The sequence below is a fragment of the Elephas maximus genome, chromosome 19, assembly GCF_024166365.1.
Source record: "Elephas maximus indicus isolate mEleMax1 chromosome 19, mEleMax1 primary haplotype, whole genome shotgun sequence".
NCBI lineage: Eukaryota > Metazoa > Chordata > Mammalia > Proboscidea > Elephantidae > Elephas > Elephas maximus.
Window position 1 is genome coordinate 36,196,678 of NC_064837.1, and position 20,684 is coordinate 36,217,361.

Sequence of the window (20,684 nt, forward strand, 5' to 3'; positions counted from 1 at the left end):
ACAGTGATCCCGGGCAAGTGACCGCCCCTCCCTGGGCCTCGGTTTCCTTCTATGTAGTCTGTGACTCTGACCAAGATCTGGCTCAGCCTAGGCCTGGAGGTGGTGCCCTCAAATCTCTGCCATAATTTCATAGCCTGTTTGGCTCCCTCAGGCCCGTGGGCTGCGTTGCACCCCCGCTCTCCCCATTATCTTTCCCTCGCACCGTCCCGGCTTTTCGAGAGGAGCTGGTTCATTAAGGCTAGAAAGGGTGAAGCAGCCACCATACTAACCCCTCCCGCGAGATCGGTCTTCTATTACTCCTGCCGTGTTTTGGCTCGCTCCCTCTCTTTCGGTTCGGCTATCGATTGCTCCTAACCTGAACCTGGCAAGTAGCAAGAGGCGCGCGCCAGTTCGACCCATCTTTTGCTTCTGCCTGGCTCCGCGCTCTGCGAGGGGCTGTAGTGTAAGCAAAGCGATCCCCGGCTCGGCCAGCAACTTATGCCCCTTTTACTTGTCGCTTCCGGTTCCGGTAGCAGCTAGTAGCGTTCAGTCCGAGGTGTGCAGGTCATGGCAGTGAGCCGCGTGGAAACCGTGGGGAGCGTCTTCTCGCGGTGAGTGCTCGAGCCGGGGGTCCTCAGCGGGTCACGCTCTTTCTTGGGTGGGTCTGAGCACAGTGAGGCGTTCTCCAGGGTGTGAGTGTGTGAACCAGGTGAGGCCCTCTCTCGTGCTCTTTCCAGCTCTGGATGATTGTGCTTGACGACGTTCCTCCTTGAATTTTTTATTAGTCACGTTAACCATTGCACGCCTTCCCCGAGTGGAGGCTTCCAGGAAGAAGGGAGGAGGAGGCTGATGGACCTGGCTGGACCGACCTTGCTTTTTCCGTGACGGAATGGGAGGGCAGGGTTGGGGTGGGACGCATATGAGGAGGAGATGGGAAGACTTAACCAGGAGCATTGTTAGGTTGGCTTAGTATATGGAAATGCCTTCCCTGTAGGTGGGGAACACACCTGCTCCGCTCTCCTCCCCGCTGTGGACTCGGTGATCACTCTGATGTTTCAGGCTGTGCTAGACTGATTTTGAGCTTTTGGTGTTGTAACTGACTGACCGTCGTTCTTTTTCCTTCCTTGAGGACTCGGGGCCTTATTCGGGCTGGGGTGTTGAAGGAAAAGCCTCTCTGGCTTGACATATATAAGGCCTTTCCCCCGCTGAGGGAGCCGGTCTTCCAGAGGGCCCGTTTGCGGTATGGCAAAGCCAAAGCTGAAATCCAGGACATCTTCTACCACGAGGACCGGATTAGAGTGTGAGTTTACACAGCCCACGGGGTGGACTGGAAGCAGCTGAGCTTCAGAAGGAAAGGTTTAGTTAGCACTCTGGTAACCTAAATAAGGAGTTGAGTCAGGGCCTGCCTGGTGGAGAAGGTTTTAACATGTAGCTCAGCCCCATGATGAGAGAAACAGAAGTTCTGTGAAGAGGATTCTGTAGCCCTGCAACTGACAGAGGTCCTTGCGATTATAGTTGCCGGTTTTTAAGCATCTGCTTTGTGCCTGGCACTGTGCTAAGCCCTTTACAAATATTATCCCCTTTAGGCTAACCCTGCAGGCTAGGTAGCTTTGTCTCCAGGGGGCTCTGAGGCTCAGGGAGATTGACAAACCTCCAGCGGTTGTGCAGGAGGTTGGCTGACCCGGGGGTCACATCTCTGACTCCAGGCTCATGCGTGATCCATGTAGACTGCTTCTCCAGGACTGGAGATAGGAACATGTTCTGTGGAGCCATTGGATGGGACCTGGAGACAGCATGCTTACAGGTCCGAGGGATTTAAAAATTATCGCTAGGAATATGAGGGGAAGTACTCACTTTTTTTTAGTTTCTTTAGCGTATGTTATTTAGCATATATATTCTCTTTTATTGTAAAAATTATACATGATAATTGTAGAAAATTTAGAAATAAAGGAGAAAGTACAAATCATGCGTAATAGTTTGAAGTCAGGTTCTGCTACTTACCAGCTGTGTGATATTGGGCAGTTTACCCCTGTAAGTTTCAGTTTCCACACAGTAAATTACAACAGTGATACTTATTTCATGGGCTCTAAAGGTTTCCAGTGCCTGGCACAAAGTAAGTCTTCAGTAAATATTAACCATTATTTTTGTTAGGAGCACTCCCATAGATCAGGCACTATCATATTCATCCTTGTAACCTCAGTGTGTAGCATGAAAGCTGCTAATTGTCTCTTGAATTAAGAAATTAGTAAACGGATGAACCATGAGACTAGTAGAGGGAGAAATGAGAGAAAGTTTCTGGGAGAGAAGGGATGGAGGGCCAGGATGGGTACTGTTTGGTGAATGGCCACCAGAGTTTTATAAGCCCCCTCAAACAGCTTCTGGAACAGTGGATTGGTTTCCACACTTCTGTGGCCATATTTAGCCTCACTTTTCACGTATCTGTGGATCCAAGTATCTGGGGTCCAAGTGAATGGTAAATCACTCACTCACAATTTACTAGAAAAGCCCTTTCTCTCAAATACTAATGCCAATTATTTGTTAGTATGTGAAATTTGTACAGTTCCTTTTCTTTTAAGTATTAAGACCAGAGATTGTTCCTATTTGAAGTTAATGCATATCCCTTATACTTGCCGCTATTCCTTGATGCAAGAAAATGAATTTTAAAAAGTCATATTCTCCACTAAGGTCCAGACACCTTTTATTTGAGGGATCTTTTTTCATCACAACCGTCCTTTGGGGTAAGAGAAGGCAAGTACAGTCATGTACCACATAATGTCTGTTTAGGCAGCATCCTACTGCATTTACATCCGTGGTCCCATAAGTTCAAATACCCAATTGGAAAATGGGACCCAGCAGACATAATTGGACATAGCCAGGAGGGAGCCACTACTTTTGTGCCTCGGACCAGCTCATACTTGGGGAACTATACTGAGCTTGCCCCATGTTCCTAGACCTCATCTTCAGTGAGCTGGACCTGCAGGGCTGTTTGGGCCTCCAAGGGTCTAATGCTTTCCTGAGTGCCCCGGGTCCTTGTCTAAAGGTCCAGTCCTGGGGCTTTGCCAGCTCAGCACGCACCCTTGTTCCCCCTCTGGATGTAGCCACCAACCTGGGCCTGGACAGCAGCAGGCAGAACTCCAGGCCCTCCTTGTCCCTTGATAAGAACCACTTCCACTTTCTCACAGTAATATGGTGGACGTTAAGCAATGCATGGCTTTTTGCTACACTTGGAAATTTTACTTTGGGGCATTAAATACTTTTTCACCACTTTTTTGCCCAGGTCCTCTGCATGCTCTTGGTCAATATGCTTTTGAGGTTCACTTACACGTTAAAATCATTTGTGCTTCTACTATGTGGATGACAGTGGAACTAGGTGACAGGTCATTGAAGAATGAGATATTTTACTGCTGCTTCTTTCTGGTTCATTATTACTATTGGTACTATTACCACAGCTGTTGAGCTGATTCTGACTCATAGTAACCCTATGGGCTAGGGTAGAACTGCCCTGTAGGATTTCCAAGGCTGTAATCTGTACGGAAGCAGACTGTCACATCTTTCCCCCATGGAGTGGCTGGTGGGTTCAAATGTCTACCTTTTGGTTAGCAGCTGAGCACTTAACCACTGCACCACCAGGTCTCCGTATTGGTGCTATTAATGCCAAAATGATAACACCTTGTATTTATGAAGTTCTTTGAACCTTTTTTGGGGGGTGTTTTTGATATTTTTAAGGACTTTTACCAAAATAAATTTCTAAGAACTTTTACCAAAATAAATTAGAGATAGATCAAGACCTAAGTGTAACTCATGAAATCTTAAAAGTACTAGAAGAAAACATGGGAGAATTTGAAAAACAATCTGAGAGATAAAGGCCTTTCTAAGCATGACATAAAACCTAGAAGCCATAAAAGAAAAGATTCAAATTTTCTGTATGAAAAAATACCATAAGCAAAATTAAAAGACAGCCAACAAATAGGGAAAAAATTTTTTTCAACATGTATGATAAAGGACCAATTTCCGATTTATACTGCTGTAAAATTTGCTTGTAAATCAATAGGAAAAAGGTAACCAAATTGAAAAATGGATGAAAAACATGAGCATTCAGATAGTTCACAGAAAAGGAAATTCATTTTGTTTCTAAACATGAAAAGATGTTCATCCTCTTTCATAATGACAATACACATTAAAACTATAATGAGTTATTTTTCATCTGTCAAATTGGCAAAGATCAAAAAATGTTGGAAAATACAATGTTGGTGAGATTATGGGAAAATAGGCACTAGTATAGTACTGATGGGAGTGTAATTGGTACGCCTGCTTTGGAAAGCAGTTTGGCAATTTGGAAAGGCAGGTTACAAGTGCACATACCTTTTGATCCAATAAAACCACTTTTAGAAATGTATTCCACAGACTTACTTGCATAGTTGCACTAGAAAGCATACCTATTGCCATTGAGTCGATTCTGACTCATAGTGACCCTATAGGACAGAGTAGAACTGCCCCATAGAGTTTCCAAGGAGTGCCTGGTGGACTTGAACTGCCGAAGTTTGGATTAGCAGCCGAGCTCTTAACCACCGTGCCACCAGGGCTCCACGAAAAGCGTAGACAAGGATATTTGTTGCAGCACTGTCTAGAGTAGCAGTGGACTGGAAACAGTCTCTTTGTACGGATTTCAAATGATCTCTTAAGAAATATTAAAAAGACAAAATGTGGAACAGTATAGAATACTGTCTTTTGGGTTAAAAAATGTGGCTACGGACAGAGATGATACATGCTTGTATATTCCTAGACTGTTGCTGGACGGATACACAGAAACTGGTTAGTGGTTGCTTTTTGAGAGGGAAACTGGGGGGTTGGGGTACAGAGCAGGGAGAGATGGACACTGTTTGGTACCATTTGATGTGTTTACCGTGCGTGTGCATTCTTTACTAAAAGAAAAGCTCTCAGGCTTAGGATATGTAGGGCGTGCTGTACTTAACTCCTCAGGGCCACACAGTGGTTCCCTTTGTGCAGTTCTTGGCCGTGACCTGTAAGTGGAGGTTTATATTGTGGTGCTTGTGTTTTCTAGGAAATTTTATTCAGCCTATGGATCTGGTCAAAAACCTTTCGACCTGTTCAATCCAAACTTCCAATCTACCTGTCAACGGTAAGTGATTTTACAAGCCCTCGGTTACTACTTTAAAAAAAAAAAAAATCAGTTTGAGGAGTTTTGTTACAGTCCACTGGAGGAGAAAGATATCTATGAATCGGAATCAACTTGACGGCACACAACGACAATAATGTAGGAAGATCCGTTAAGGAAATGCTGGTAACGGTGTAGTAGCATTACCTGGCAACTCTAAAGATACAGAGCTAAGATGTGATTCTTGGAATTCCAGGTTTGTGGAGAAGTATATTGAGCTGCAGGAACTTGGAGAGACAGATGAAGAGAAGTTATTTGTGGAAGCAGGGAAGGCTTTACTGGCAGAAGGAGTCATTTTAAGACGACGAGGAAAGGCGAAGACAGTGAGTATCATTAAAATTGTTATTAGGACTAGTTGTCTGTCAGAGGTTAAAGGAAGGCTTGGCTTTCTTTCCCCAACCTTGGCTCGTGTTCTTAAACTCCAAGTCGAATACTGGTGGGGTGAATTTTAAGGAATATACAGGAATTTTGTGGTAAGGACTGCTGTGTGGAACAAGTGAGTGTCATTAGGGCTTTTGAAATTGTGGTTCTGCAGAGATTATTGTCATGTTTGTTATTTGTTATAATACGATTTGACCTGAGATATTAAAGTTAATTTTTTAACTCAGTGACAGAATAGGCATAATCACATGGCTTTAGCCAGTTAATTGAGTGAAATGGTAACATTTGTGTGACGTACTTATATCTTCTTTTTAAGCAACAGGAAGGTAGTACTCAGGTTTCCTGGAAATATGAACACACAAGCCTCAAACCCCAGACTCAGCTGGAAGAAAACCAGCCTCAGCAAGTTCTGCAGGAGCAGCGTTCGGAGACACATGAAGAACAGCTGAAAGGTCTCTCACCTCCCTGAAGGACTTGTATACCACGTAGACTGACATCCAAACTGTGTTCACTAGATGAATGTTGAACTATTTTTTAACAGCTGAACTGTGTAAATGTTTCTTAATCTCTAAGGCATTGTGTTTGCCTTCTCTTAGTTCCTATTTCTGGGTTGTCATAAAGCTCAGTATTATGGCTTGAAAAAAGCAGTTACGTGAACTTTCATGTTAGGATGCTATTAAATAAAGAATTCCCTGCTGCTTATAAAGTAAATTTACTTTGACACTGTAAATAACATGAGAAACTTCTATAAGTAATGTTTGAGTGGGACTCATCTTGAGTAGGTTTGCTTGGATTTTTATGTTAGCATGTGGGCTGGCTACATTCAGTTCTCCGGATCATCAGACATTTACTGGCACATGTGGTCTGGTCCCATTTTCTGTCTACAGATAATTTCTGTACTTTTTCTATAGAACTGTTGACCTTCAACTTGAGAGGCCCAGCTTGACTTGGGGTTTGTAGTAAGAGGAAGGACCTGTCATTGGTGATGGGCAAAGGTCATAACTACAACTTTAATCTCATGGATGGATTTTGCTGGAGACAGTTTAACATGGGCCCACGCATAGTAGGCTGCTCAGTAAACATTTGTTGCATGAATGAATGAATTGTTAAGTCCAGCTAAAGATGGATTCAGCTGGCATCTCTGTAGGTAACTTGATTGCCAAGAGGGGAAGCATCTACTTCAGATGATGCTCTCCACCCAGCACCCACCTGCCTCCCTGGTGCTGAGGTATTCTTATAAGTCCTTGTCAACTGTCCTGCCTTCCTCATTACCTTATCTTTTCCTGAGTAACTGCTGTACCCCTCTGAGGTGGTAGCTCTTGTATTTGTGACCAAGCTAATGATTTTCAGCTACTAGTAATAAACTGCTTCAGAAACTCCTTATTTTAAAGTCCTTGTAGTTTCTGTACACTGTTTTTTGTGTACAGAATCCTCTCTGTCTCGGACTGGAAGGGGAGGGTGCCATTTCACAGCCTCATCACACAAGGAGAGTGGATAGTTGCGGCAAAAGCAGTTCTCAGCCATGCTGCTTTTCTCCCACCTTTATCATGGTTTTAAAATTCCTCTTGTTTGAGGAAGTAAATTTCATTAATTCAAAAACATTAGCCAATGATAGAGTGCCAAAGACCGACCCGGCCTTGGAAAGAAGACCTAACAAGATGGTGGAGATGATTTCTGTTTTCAAAGGAACGGTCTAAAGTCGTTATACTCCTGGGTTTTTTAAAGGCAGTTTCTTTACCGCAACGATGAAGACTTCTTTAAACAGTTATTGTGGCATGATTCTTAAAAAGAAATTACATATGCACATGGTTTGAAATTTAAAGGTGAAAAGTCAATCTCCCACCCATTTTCCTCCCCCGAGGTCACCACTCTCACTATTTCCTTGCGAGGCTTTCCAGAGATACTGTGAGCATATACTCGGGGACACTGCATTCTGTTCTTGTTTTCCCAGTTAGCCTGTATGGATGCGTCGTGATTTAACCCATGCTGACGGATGACAGTGCTGTTCCTGTGTTTTAAAAAAAAAACAAAACCCATTGCCATCGAGTCGATTCTGACTCTATAGGGTTTTCAGGGCTGTAAATCTTTATGGAAGCAGACTGCCACATCCTTCTCCCACGGAGCAGCTGGTGGGTTCAAAATGCGGACATTTTGGTTAGCAGCCAAGCACTTCAACCACTGTACTACCAGGGCTCCTTCCTATGTTTCACTGTGCTGAAAATGGGCCAGTATAGCTGTTGGATGTGTTCTTAGAAGTGGGATTGCTGGATCAAGGAATAGCTCATCTTAAATTTTGATATTTGGTGTCACAGTATCCTCCATAGAAGTTGTGCTAAGTTACACTCCCCCCAGCCAGCAATGTAGGAGAATTCCAGTTTGCCCACAGTGTATACATCAGTGCATTCTGATCCCATGAGGAAGGCCTAAGCCTGGTGGAAGGAAGAGAGACCATCCCTAGAGCAACCTCTGCACAGAGGAGGAGAAGCTACTGTCACTTAGTGGTTTCCTTAGTTTGAGTCTCTAATCAAAACATAGGGGAAAATGTGAAGCTTTTTTGGGGAATTCAGAACTTTTCCCAGTCAGTTCCCTACAGTGTTCTTGGAGAGAATGTACCTTATTCTTGCCTCTAAGGAGCTTAAAACCTGGTTGGGAAGACAAGAGTGACTCACAAGACAATAAGCTGAGCAGGAATCCTTTTAAATTATCATATGAAAATACGAGAGGTTCAGGGGGAGTGAGATCAGCACTGGACTAGTCTGGGAATACTGCATGGAGAGCCTTGAGGGGCTGGAGCCATTGCAGCGTGCCTGCTTCTGCTTCTGCCAGGAGTCCTCTCCTCGCCACCACGGTCTTTAAAAATCACACCTTCACTGCCCTTTCAAATGATTTCTCTGCTTAGAAACCTAACTTAATGTCCAAATAAAGTATCAGGTCCCTTATTGAGCCCCCTTTTGAGATTGCACTCATAAGTGACCTTACTGCAGTTTGTACGCCTTGTTTGTTGTTTGTACCCATTGCCATCAAGTTGACTCTGACTGACAGTGCCTTTCAGGAAATAGACCCTCCATGTGGGTGTGCTGAGCTGAACAGGAGGCTGGCACACATCCCAGTTACAGTGAAGTTTGCACAAGCCAAGTCCAAAGATCTGGGTTCTCATTCTAGTTTTGACTGGTATGGTCTTGTGGCTGTCACAGTCTCTTAGTCTGTAACATAAGGACAATGTTTGCCCGTTTGGCTTCCAGTTAATATTGTGAAGATTAATTGAATAAATGCAAACCCCATTTGTCATATATCTGGCACAGGTGTGTTTGTTAATATTTTGAGGAGTTGTGGAAAATAAGTTTGAGAAAATAGCGTGAGATCAGATCATGGTGGCCTTGAAAATTACATGGGAGTTGTGATGGTTAAGGTCGTGCGTCAGCTTGGCTGGGCCATGATTCTCAGTGGTTTGGCAATCAGATGATGTGATCACTTCCATGGTGAGCTTTGATATAATGTGATCACCTCCACGATGGGATCTGTTGTGAGTAGCCAATCAGTTGAAAGGGAGTGTCCTTGGCCATGTGGCCTGAATTGAATAGAAGTGAACAATCTGGCAAGGCTCTTGGGCTTTTGCATGTTGTGGGCCCTGCAGCTGGCTCCTGTTCATCTGATCTCCAATTCCTGGGACTTGAGCTAGCAACTTACCTGTGGTCTTGCCTGCTGATCTTAGGATTTGTCATCTTTGTAACCTGTGAGCAAGAATCCTGCTCTCTGCATCAGCCTGAGACCAGGGGAGCTGGATGGTACCGATGGCTACCCTGGCAGGGAACACGGCAGAGGGCTTCTAGGGGAGCAGGAGGGCAGTGGGGTGCGGACCCCAGGTTCTCGTAAAGGGACTAGACTTGGTGGTCTGACTGGGACTGCGGGGGGCCCAGTGGCCCCCAGGCCTTCTGTTGGCCCAGGATGGGAACCATTCCAAGGGCTGCCTCTTCGGAAAGGGATTGGACTAGACGGTGGGTTGGAGAGGGTGCTGGTGGGGGGTGGGCTTCCTGGGTCAGGTGGATACTTGAGACTATGTTGGCGTCTCCTGCCTGGGGGGGAGGTGGGAGGGTAGAGGGGGTTGGAGGCTGGCGAAGTCGGGGGGGTGGAGGGAGGGAGAAGCCTGTCTCATTAGGGGGAGGGCGGTTGGGAGTATGTAGCAAGGTGTGTGTAAGTTTTTGTGTGGGAGACTGACTTGATTAGTGGACTTTCACTTGGAGCACAGTAAAAATAAAAAAAAACAAAAAAACCCCTGCTCTCTGACCTGCTAATCTTTGGTTTATCAGCCCCTGCAGCTGTGTGAATCAGTAGAAGGCTCTGTCCTGCCTCACAGGCTTGGGATGTTCCAGCCTCTACAACTGCATGAGCCAGTTCCTTGATCTAAATCTCTCTCTGTGTGTATTTATACACTTTACTAGTTTTGCTCCTGTAGAAGACCTGACCTAAGACATTTGGTACCAAGAGTAGTTCTAGAGAAACAAAATTGTAAGGATGAGTTTTCTAAATTGGTTCTCAAGTCTGGTTAGTCTTAAAGATGTTGATGACTCTGCTTCCAGCAGTAAAGAGGACACTGCTAATCCATGGGGTGAGGTGGCAATAGAAATACACAAAATATCATCACCAGTAGATCAGGTATTCGTGAAAAACTAGACTCTGGCTGATTGCATGTATGATAACCTGTCGACAATTCTATCATAATGAGAAGTATAATGAAACTGGTTGGTTGCACCTACTTTCGCTAGACAAACTGGTGAAAAAAAGGGATGAGCTCAGGGCTTCAGAGTCAAAGCTCAAGTGCTGCATAAATGACCTCAAGGTTTCCACTTGTGCCCTGAAAGAAAGCCTTATTTCTTGCAGTAACAGAGCTGATATTGCCGAAAACCAAACCCAGAGTCTTATTGTAAGAGCGGCTGAATTACAACACCAACTCAATTGACAACCTCGAGAGGTGTCTGAAGTTAAAGTGAGGGTATTGACTGGGAAGAAATGGGATCCTGAAACTTGGGATGGGGACCTCATACCATCAAGAAAGTAGTGCCAGGAGAAGAGTGCATCCTTTGGGCCCAGGGTCCCTGCGCTGAGAAGCTCCTACTCTAGGGGAAGATTGATGACAAGGACCTTCTCCAGAGCCCAAAGAGAAAGCCTTGCCCTGGAGCTAATGCCCCGAATTTGAACTTCTAGCCTACTAGACCGTAGAGAATAAACTTTGTTGAAGCCGTCCACTTGTGGTATTTCTGTTACAGTAGCACTAGATAACTAAGATGGAAGTTGAGTTGCATATGGGAAAGTTTTTGAGCAGGGAAGTCACGTGATGAAAGCAGTGTCAGGTCTAAGAAAGGTTAACTGGAAGTGTTTTAAAGAATAGGGTTAGAGGAGTGGGAAAGGAGGGACGGAAGAGGAGACGTGTCAGAAAGACCAAAGAGGAGGCAGGTGATTACAAAATTACAAACCAGAAGAATAGTAGTGTCACTAACAAAGACAACAAACCGGGAAGAGGAATTGATGCTGTCATGGAAGAGGATTTTATTTCTCAACATGCAACATTCACATGGCAGGGATATGGGACAAGTGTCTGGAAGAGAGAAAAACCCTAGTACAGGGGTATGATTTGGAGTCAGGAGAATGAACTATTCAAGGGAGAGCAGAGAGACCCAGAATGTCGGGAGCTGGGCTTGGTGAGTGGTCTCAGTTAAAGGACAGGAGAAGGGAGAAAGCCAGCAGAGGGACCTGAAGTCTCACGTCTTCCACCATCTAAATAACGAGGCTTGTTTAAATGGTCCTGTTTTCATCCGATGTTACAGCGTTCTTCCTTTGCTTTTGTTGGGTAGATCCAATCTTCGATTGCTTGTTCTTAAAAGGCAAGCCCAATTCTTTTTGTAATCCTGTATAATATTAAGAACAGTGTCAAGTTCTCTGATAATGAAAATGGGATTGCAGAATAATTTGTGTCCCCAAAGGACTCCTGATTTTGCCAAAATGATACCTTTCTCTCTAAATAAATGATGGCTTGTCACTTAAAAACATTGAACAGTTTTTTTTTTTTTTTTTTTAACAGTCATTCAGGTGGGATCATAAGTCATTCAGTGTGGCACACTGGATTTTTCCAACCTTATCCATCCTCTCAGTTTTATGACCAAGCCTGACTAGGCACTGGGCTATATGACACAATGTGGTGCTGATAGTGAAAGCAAGCTGGCATTTGCTCAGCTAGAGGAGCTAGGAACAAAAAAAGGTGAGTCGTATAAAGGGGTGAGCTGTTACTTTGTTCCTGGTCTCTGTGTTCCTGAACCCTGTTCCAGAATAGCCAAAAAATGGAGAATTGGCTGTGGCCAGGTCAGGAAGGTGTTTTGAGCCTTGGATGGTGCTTAGTGAGGTCAGGGATGTCTGAGCAGGTGAGCAGGTTCAGTGAGCAACTTGGTTGAGGTCACCTTAGCTGGTAGAGGAAGGGCACCTGCCCCTCTGAGGAAAAGCCAGGAAATGGCTTTGCGGTCACTGCTAGGTAGTGCTCAATGTGGCAAGCAGATCTCTGATTGGATAAGCCCAGCAGTGGAGTGTTTCTGTGCAGATGTTGAACCAGGCAAGTGGTTCTTGCTGCAGCATGAAAATGAAAAGGTTGCCAGGGGAAGGCAAAGGAGACCGGGAGTTAAGTGTTAAGTCCTCCACAAAATGCTGCTACCAGCGCCATCACCACTACCAACCTACCATCCTTACAGACTGCAGACAGGATTTTTGCTGAATGTTTGTTGGCAGTAAAAATACATTTTGGGTATAGTTTTACCTTCGATGGATGCTTTTCCTGGACTCCAACTGAAATGTCAGTCACCTGACCTTCTGATCGCTCAGTTCTTTTAATTAAAAGATGGTTCTAAGCAGCATCCAGTAGTGGCCTATTTATTATTTATCAAGCATTTTCCTTCCAGCAGTTAGTGAAAGGTCAGTGGCTTCAGCGGGTGGTTTGTTTTTGGTGAGCAGCTTAGATGAAAAAGATATACGATCAATCTCTGCTCCCTCCTGTTTGCTTATGGGCAGGACACTGTTTAATGGTCACTGTGGCATTTAGGATCGCAGGCCTCTGAAACATGCAGAAAAGTGCACGTGCATCCCTTGCCGCTGAACATTTCTCCAAAAGTAAACATCAGGTTGTGATTATGGTTAATAATGAGATATTGATTGTTGGAAAATGTCACCGCCTGGTACCACTGGCTCTGGCACCATTAGATGGCGCTGCATTCTCATGCTGGTCAACGACAATAATTTTGTTTCCTTGCCCTGGGGTACTTGCCTTTCAAGGTTGACGAGTGTCCTTGTAAAATAACTGTTCTGGCTGAGATTTAGGAAGCTGAAGTCCTGGGGTGCTCTTGGGATGGGGTAGAGACTGGAGGCGAGAGGCCACAGGACAATGACAAAGGCCTTCAGGGGAACTAGCTCTGTTTGCACCATAATAGGAGCGAGAGAGGAAGGAGGTGAGCCCCTGGAGACCCAGAGCAGTGTTTCCTAACCTCCTCCATTCAATGACATGTCTGTGACTTTGCTATGGAGGATGGAGACAGAGAGCAGCACACACAGGGAGGCAGTGCGGAGTAGTGGGGAAAACCCAGGTCTTGGAGAGACCGGCCTGGGTTTGAAGCCCTGATCTATTGCTGTGTTGTGTGACATTAAGGAAGTCAGTGAAAAGCCAGAACCTCAAGATCCTTATCTGTAAACAGAACAGTAATGTCTGCCTCATTGAGTTGTAATAAGGATTTAATAAGTGCATAAAGTTTGGCCCTCAAAGAGTCTAGGAGATGCTTACTAACTGTTGATTTCCATTGGATGGGGAGGATTGTTGCATTAGGTTAAAATGGAGCAGAAACAACGACAATGGTATTGTGTCCCTTTGCATCAGCCGATGATTTTCCCATTTGTAAAAATGGTGGTGTGAGGGCGTCGGACCTCCTTGTCTAATTCACAAGGTGGGAGAATCACCATTAGCATCAGGTCAAAGCTGATTCCTATGAGGTGGAAGTCAGATATACCTCCTCTCTCCAACCTTTTTTTTTTTAAAATGAATTCCATCACCAGCTATCCCTTCCACAGCACTCTCTACTTCTCTGCTGGGTTTGATAATTCATTGTAACGGCCACATAGTACTCACAGACATTACTCACAATTACGGGGTTTATTAGGGAAGTAAACCAAAAAACCAAACCCATTGCCATTGAGTTGATTCCAACCCATAGCGACCTAATAGGAAAGAGTAGATCTGCCCCACAGGGTTTCCAAGGAGCAGCTGGTGGATTTGAAATGCTGACCTTTCGGTTAACAGCTGAGCACCTTAACCACTGTACCACCAGGGCTCTTAAGTGATTGATACAGGTTCACAAATACTAATTACCACAGTATTGTAGCTAAAACACCAGAAAATTTGACAAAATTTGCAACTAAAAGCACCAGCAGCCACGAAAACAACAGCAGTGCTTGTAGCAGGTGTAGAAGAAACCACGTGATTCAAAGCATCATTCTAATTGGGTAAAGATGACAGCTCTGACCAGAGGGCATTAGAAGGCTCAAAAAGCAAAAAGCATAGAGTTTTCGCCTGGTAGGTGTATTGATACATGTAAGCTGGGCTTATGAATAATGTTTTTGTTGTGATAACTAACTACAAGGACATTTTTATAGACAGTCATTTTGGTGTCACCGCCTCTGACAGTGTCACCTGGTGCAGTCTGTACCCCCTGCACCCCCCCTGCCGTGACACCACTGAAAAAAGACTATATAAAAGCGATCCATCACACCATACCGTTTATCTTTTCTTGCAAGCCCCCTGCCCGCTGCAATGGTTATGCCTTTATCTTCCAACTTTCTAGCACCATATACATAAATATAAAAATAAAATAAAAAATAATAGTAAAAGGCAAATGAGGAAACCAAGAAACATTCTGAGAACTTGTCCACTGTTGGAACTTACCAGATGCTGGTACGTTTCACTGAAAAACTTACTTTTATTAACGTTATTTCTTAGGCAGCTATTTTGGGTGTGATTTTTTTTATATATATATATTTTTTTATAGAAACCAGTGTTTTTATGGTATCCCTTACATCTCTTCTTTGTTGTTGCTTTCCCTGCCCTCTTTGTACTGAACTTTTCTGCTTTCTATTTTTTTTCTTTTTTTTTATTTCCTGTGCCCCAGATTCTGGAGGGAAGCCTGAGGGCCACTACTTAGAGGCTCAGCACAGGAAAATAAGTTCAACTTCAGAGGCACGTTTCCCTGGGGCCTTGGGCGGGTCAGCTATTGGAGTAGGAGTTTCTGGAGTTTTCTCCGGTCCTCCACCCTGTGAAGGGCAGGGGAAGATGGTGGAAGGCTAGGGATGGGTTGGTGGGAAGGACAAGGACCCTGTCCTTCCTGCTCCCCTATACCCATCTCACTCCATTTGACCCTTGGTCTGCAGGTGGGCCAATGGTCCCTCTGCCTTTGGTCACCTGGGATGTGAGGCCAGAGGAACATGAGAGCTAAGGGTGCCACCCAGGGGGGTTAGAAAGGAAGAACTGTGGCTGGGCTTTAGGCAAGTTCACTTATCCCTTCTGAGCCATATCCAACTCCACACAGCATCTGGAGCCCAACAGAGATACTTGAGAGTATTTGTTGAATGAATGAATGAACAAATGTATGGTTTCCCCATCTATAGTATGGAGACAATATCTGCACCAAGCAAGTTTTGGGGTACAAACCCCGAACCAGATTCTGGCTGAGGTAGAACTTTGTAAATTCTCAAGCCTTCTACAATTATACAACATAAGATGTGGGGAAGAAGAAAATGGCTGTGGAGCTGATGGTGGCAGTGCTGGGCTTCCCCCGGGAGAGCAGAGTCCTGAGAGGTGTAACTGCAGGCAAGGGACTACTGGTGACAAAGTTTAGCTCTCTAGTTTGACTGCTAAAGAGTTCTGCAGGAAATGCCTGATCGTTCTTCAAACCCTCTCCTGGGGTGCTCTGTCTAAAGCTAAGCATGTTCAAGATTATCTCTTGAATATTAAACAAGCAGATAGGAGGCTCCTGAGCTTTATCACTGGCTTCCCCTGGCTTCTGCCAAGTGAGGCGAAATGGCCCTGCTCCATCTCTGTGGCATGGGTCGCGGCCTCCTTGGCTCTTCTGGAGCCCATCGCCCCCCTCGTTCCTGGCTTCCCGCCAGGAGCCACCCCCCTGCCCTGGCATATATGTCACTTTGGCTCCTCAAGCTTCCAGTCCTCTAGGATATAATGTCAGGGACGGTGGGCTGATGTTACCACCGCTGCCACAGGTATTTCCAGATTGGGGGCAGGGAGGGCTCAATGCTGAGGTGTCTGGCTCTAGGCAGTGGAAGTACCTGACTCCTGTCCCCTGGCTTCCCTGCCCAGCCACGCTCACAGGGTGAGAACAAGAGGCAGTGGGCTTAATCCTAGAAAAATACCAATTTATATCCTAAAAAGGCAAAGCTTCTCTTTGGCGACCCTGTTGCTACCCTTGACTTTCCCACTTTTGGATGTGAAAAGCTGTGGGAGACAGGCTGGCTGAGTAGGAGGGTCTGATAACCTGACATCCAGGCAGACAAAGGATGCCGGAATGTTCCACAGCTCCATAGCATTCTGGCCATGTCTCTCCTGGCCTACTGGGCAACCTACCCTCCAATATAGTACGTTATTGGGATTACTGTTTATTTCCTCCCTTTTGATTACAAAGTGCTCAGACAGGCTTCTTAAAAGAACCCCTTTGAACACCTGTAAAGTCTAAGAAGGTCAGATTTAGGAAAACCTCATCTGCAGGATGTAGGTCCCCTGAGCCAGTGGCCACTGATATTAATATTAATGCAGAATAGATGACAGATGTTTATTGCTCGACTGACATACGCTTTGCCAAACCCCAAAGGGGCTACTTTAAGATCTAAAGGACTTGAATGTACTTTACTGTCATGCTGAATAGAATCAAACTTTCAAGGCTTGATCAAGATTTCTTATATATGAGAACCCAGTGACCCATAGGCAGTGTCTGCCTTAAAAAAAAAAAAAAGGGAACTGAGTGTACCTCCACTGCTTACTGACATTTAACGATAACTCCTTCAGCCTGAAAGGGAGGCTGTGGATGGCAAGGCACAGTAGGTGGAACACTGACTGAAGTTTCTGGAAATCCCAGTCTGGCCCAGATCATCCATTCGTTGTTAAGTCGTTCAACCTTTTTAGTCGTTTGTAAAATAAGGGGACTGAGCCACGTGATCTCTGATGTCCTGTTCCCTGGGAGCAGGTATCCAAGAAGCTGGAGGAGCAAGCCCGATCCAAGACTTATTAAACTTTTCGCTTTTGAGATTTTTATTAGGGGAACGCTCACATTGTTGTTAGTTGCCGTGGTGTCAGCTCTGACCCACAGGTGACCCCATGTGTGCAGAGCAGACCTATGCCTCCTAGGGGCCCCAAGGCTGAGCTCTTTTGGAAGCAGATCACCAGGCCTTTCTTCCGAGGTGCGTCTGGGTGCGTTCCAACCACCAACCTTTTGGCTAGTAGTTGGGCCATTAACTGTTTGTGCCAGCCAGGGCCTCCTGAAAACACTAAAAAAGACAGAGAAAACAGTACAGCGACCCCCTGTATGTTCATCATATAGACTTAACATTTTGCTGTATTTGCTAATCTGTATTTTTTCCAAAGTATTTTAAAGCAAATCGAGACATCGGAAAGCTTCAATCTGCTTCTCTGAAGACTAAGACCTTTTCTTACAAACCTAACAAAACAGTCATTAGCTGGAGTGGCTTAATGTCACCTAATTCTGTAGTCCCTGTTCAAGTTTCCTCAGGTCCCCAGAACAAGCTTTCTACCTGCCCTTCCTCCCTCTAGGCCAGTCCCTGGGGCCAAACACTTTTAACCATTTCTGTTTTTAGTGCTTTCTGGTGGTTACCTTCATGTCCCCAAACAACCCCCTTATACCACTATTTCTTGCTTCATCAGCTGCAGTCATTGTTGGCTTTCTGTTACGATCAATGAGGTTTTATCTCGCTTAGGTTCTCCTTTCCTTCCAGTGTAGTATATTTCCATCTCGTTCCTCTGTGTAGTTATTAAGGTTCCTTTACCTTAGAGGAGCCCTGGTGATGTAGTGGTTAAGAGCTCGGCTGCTAACCAAAAGGTTACCAGTTCGAATCCACCAGCCACTCTTTGGAAACCCTATGGAGCAGTTCTGCTCTGACCTATACGGTTACTATGAGTTGGAATTGGTTCCACGACAGCAGATCTGGTTTTTTGGTTTTACCTTAGGAGTCCCTGGGTGGTGCAAATGGTTAAACGGTCGACTACTAGCCAAGAGGTTGGTGGTTTGAACCCACCCAGAGGTGCCTCACAAGAAAGGCCTGGCGATCTGCTTCTGAAAGGTCACAGCCTTGAAAGCCCTATGTAAGACAGAGGTCCCCAGGCTTCAGGAAACTCCACTGCCTCAAGCAGCTTCCTTAGCTTTGCATTCGAATTCTTTTTCCTTTGCTTGGCTCCACCCTGACCTTCCCCCACAGCTTTGCATTAGAATTCTGTTTCCTTTGCCTGGTTTACCCTATAACTTTACATTAAAATCCTGCTGATTCATGATGTTGTATGTAAACTCCATTGCACCTGCCTAGTATGATTAAGAATATTGCTGATGTAACTTGTGTGAACGTTCTACTTGTAAATACCTTGAAAGTAACCTTTCTCCTTGCCCTTGCTGAGCAGTCTTGGCAGCAGCAGCTCCGACTGTCTCCTTTCCTTGCACAAAGAAACAAATATGCCTTTCTGCTCCCCAGCCTCGGTCTCTCGTTTATTGGCCAATGAGTCATGCCTAGCAGAACCTGGGGTTTCCATTCTGCAACACATGGTTGGGTCACCTCAGTTTTCCCATCTCTAAAATGGGGATAATGATAGTACCTACCTCATAGGCTGATGTTAGGATTAAATAAATTAACAGATGGAAAGTGTTTAAAATATGCCTGGTACATAGTACATACTGTTTGAGTTGGTTTTCATTGTTAATACATTTAGTTTCCAGTTGGTGGACATTAAGGTTGTTTCTAGCTTTTTGCTGTTTCCAGGAGGTTGCAGGGAATAATATTATACCTATATCTTTGTGCACATGTGCAGCAAAGAGTTCCTCTGGGCCAGGGCATACACTTAGGAGTGGAATTGCTGGACTGTAGGGTAAGCACAAGGATCCCTGGTGGTGCAACAGTGAAGTGCTCAGCTGCTAACAGAAAGGTTGGTGGTTCTGTTGCTGGAAAAAGGCTCTTGTCTCTCACTGGTCAAGAATGAGCAGGTTAAGGCATGCAGAATTTTCCACATGAGCAAAGCTTTATTGAAGAGCCTTGCAAGCAGAGACGAGGAGGGCCTAAGCAACGCATACGCCCATCTCACAGAACAGAAGATGGGTCTGGGTTTTTAAAAGTTCTTGGGCAGGAAAAGATTCGTGTTTATTCACAGGCATAGGTGGGGATATGTTAACTGAGGTACGTGCACGCACAGCAGCTTTCAAAGATGGCTCCTGTACCAGAAGCCTCTGGGATTTATAGCAGGACTTAATATGGGGTGTTGCGCATGCACAATCTCCTAGCTGCTGCTGCTGCTGTCCCTCACTGCCCCTAGTGGATGGTCACACAGCGGTCACGGGTGGATGTTCTGTGCATGTCCCTGGGGCTGGTTTTCTCCAGCTGCTTCTGAAAGACAACTTTAAAGAAGTTTGCGGGCTGTTTTCTGATACCTTGCCCCGTTGTTCTGGGGAATGGCTTTGTTTCTGCGCCCTGGCCCATTTCTTGTTACTTTGTTTGCAGATTTGGGGGTCCTCTGTTCCCTGCCTTACTTCGAACCCACCCAGCAGCTCTGTGGAAGAAAGACTTGGTGACCTGCCCCTGTAAAGATTACAGCTTAGAAAACCCTATAAGGCAGTTCTACTCTGTCACATGGGGTCTCTATGAGTTGAAACAACTCCACAGCATGTCAGAACAGCAACAACAAGGTGAGCACATCTTCAGCTTTCTGGATGATGCAGAGTTGCTCTCCAGGGTGGTTGCGCCAGTGCACACTCCCGTCAGAGTGTATGGGCGCGCCCACTGCTCCCCACTCTGTCCAGTTCTCTGTGTTGTCTTTATACATTACTTTTGCTTTTACTTTGTTTAATCTTTCTAGTTGTCCAAATATCCCCATCTATTTATTTTTTTCTGGTATGTATTTCTGTAAGCATCCTCTTATCTATCCTCCCCGTTTTTCTTTTGAAAGAAGGATATAAATACATGAAAATAAGACAGGGACCCACAGAATGAAGAACACAACATATAGGGTCTGCCCGCAACTCCAGCCTGGACCTAAAGGCCCTCTGGCTCTCAGAATTGTTAAGATTTCCACCAGTAATGGCTAACATTTGCTGAGTGCTTGGTATGCAAAAACTAAAAATATCTAGTTGCTGTTGAGTGTATTCTGACTCGTGGTGACCCCATGTGTGTCAGAGTAGCACTGTGCTCCATAGCGTTTTCAAAGGCTGATTTTTTTTCGAAAGTAGGTTGCTGGGGCTTTCTTCCGAGGTACCTCTGGGTAGATTCGAACCTCCACCCTCCAATCTTTCAGTTAGAAGCTGAGCTGTATATACATTATCTTGTTCAATCTCACAGCAACCCCATGAAATAGAACTATTATTCCTAGAGACTTGATTTGAATGAACGAGACAGCCTGATGCCAGGTCTGTACTCTTAATCAGGGCCTCCTACAGGGCTGCTGTGTGAAGTGACTTAGGCTGTGTACCGCACAACTCTAGGGGGCGCCATTCGCATACACTACAATGTAAATGGTGCCCTTGGACTTGGGCAGTGCGGTGACCCTGGCCTTCTACTAAGTGAGAGCTTAAAGGAAAGGCTTCCTACCTGTCTCATAGGCTTAGAAGGGGAGACTGAACTACCCACTAAAGTAGCCTTTCCACTCTGGATTTATAGGAGTTCCTTAAGGTCACGGTTCCTCATGTTTTAAAAGCCTATTGGTAGGCGGGCCCTCCCAGCTATATAAACATTTGTTTAGGGAGGAACAGCTCAGCATGGGCCCCAAGAGCTGACACCAGCCATGTTAGGGCACAGACTCTGTTGCTCTTCGTGACTTCCTCCCATGGCCACCGCAGACTTATTGAGCAAT

The 20,684-nt window shown here is 45.2% G+C and overlaps 1 protein-coding gene across 1 annotated transcript; it reads left to right on the top strand.

The window, feature by feature from the left end:
- The first annotated feature begins 460 nt into the window (after nt 1-460).
- Nucleotides 461-8,826, top strand: MRPS23 (mitochondrial ribosomal protein S23). The gene is made up of 5 exons (XM_049860583.1): nt 461-590; nt 1,109-1,279; nt 5,042-5,119; nt 5,352-5,478; nt 5,853-8,826. The coding sequence occupies exons 1-5, from the start codon at nt 547-549 to the stop codon at nt 6,003-6,005; spliced, it is 573 nt and encodes a 190-aa protein (XP_049716540.1). The 5' UTR covers nt 461-546; the 3' UTR covers nt 6,006-8,826.
- The last annotated feature ends 11,858 nt before the right edge of the window (nt 8,827-20,684 follow it).

What these genes read in the sequence shown, in the direction of transcription:
- MRPS23 (XM_049860583.1), top strand. Translation starts at nt 547, where the DNA reads ATGGCAGTGAGCCGCGTGGAAACCGTGGGGAGCGTCTTCTCGCG. An exon ending in CACGAGGACCGGATTAGAGT is followed by an intron (nt 1,280 to 5,041) that starts GTGAGTTTACAC and finishes TGTGTTTTCTAG; the next exon opens with GAAATTTTATTCAGCCTATG. An exon ending in GACGAGGAAAGGCGAAGACA is followed by an intron (nt 5,479 to 5,852) that starts GTGAGTATCATT and finishes CTTCTTTTTAAG; the next exon opens with CAACAGGAAGGTAGTACTCA.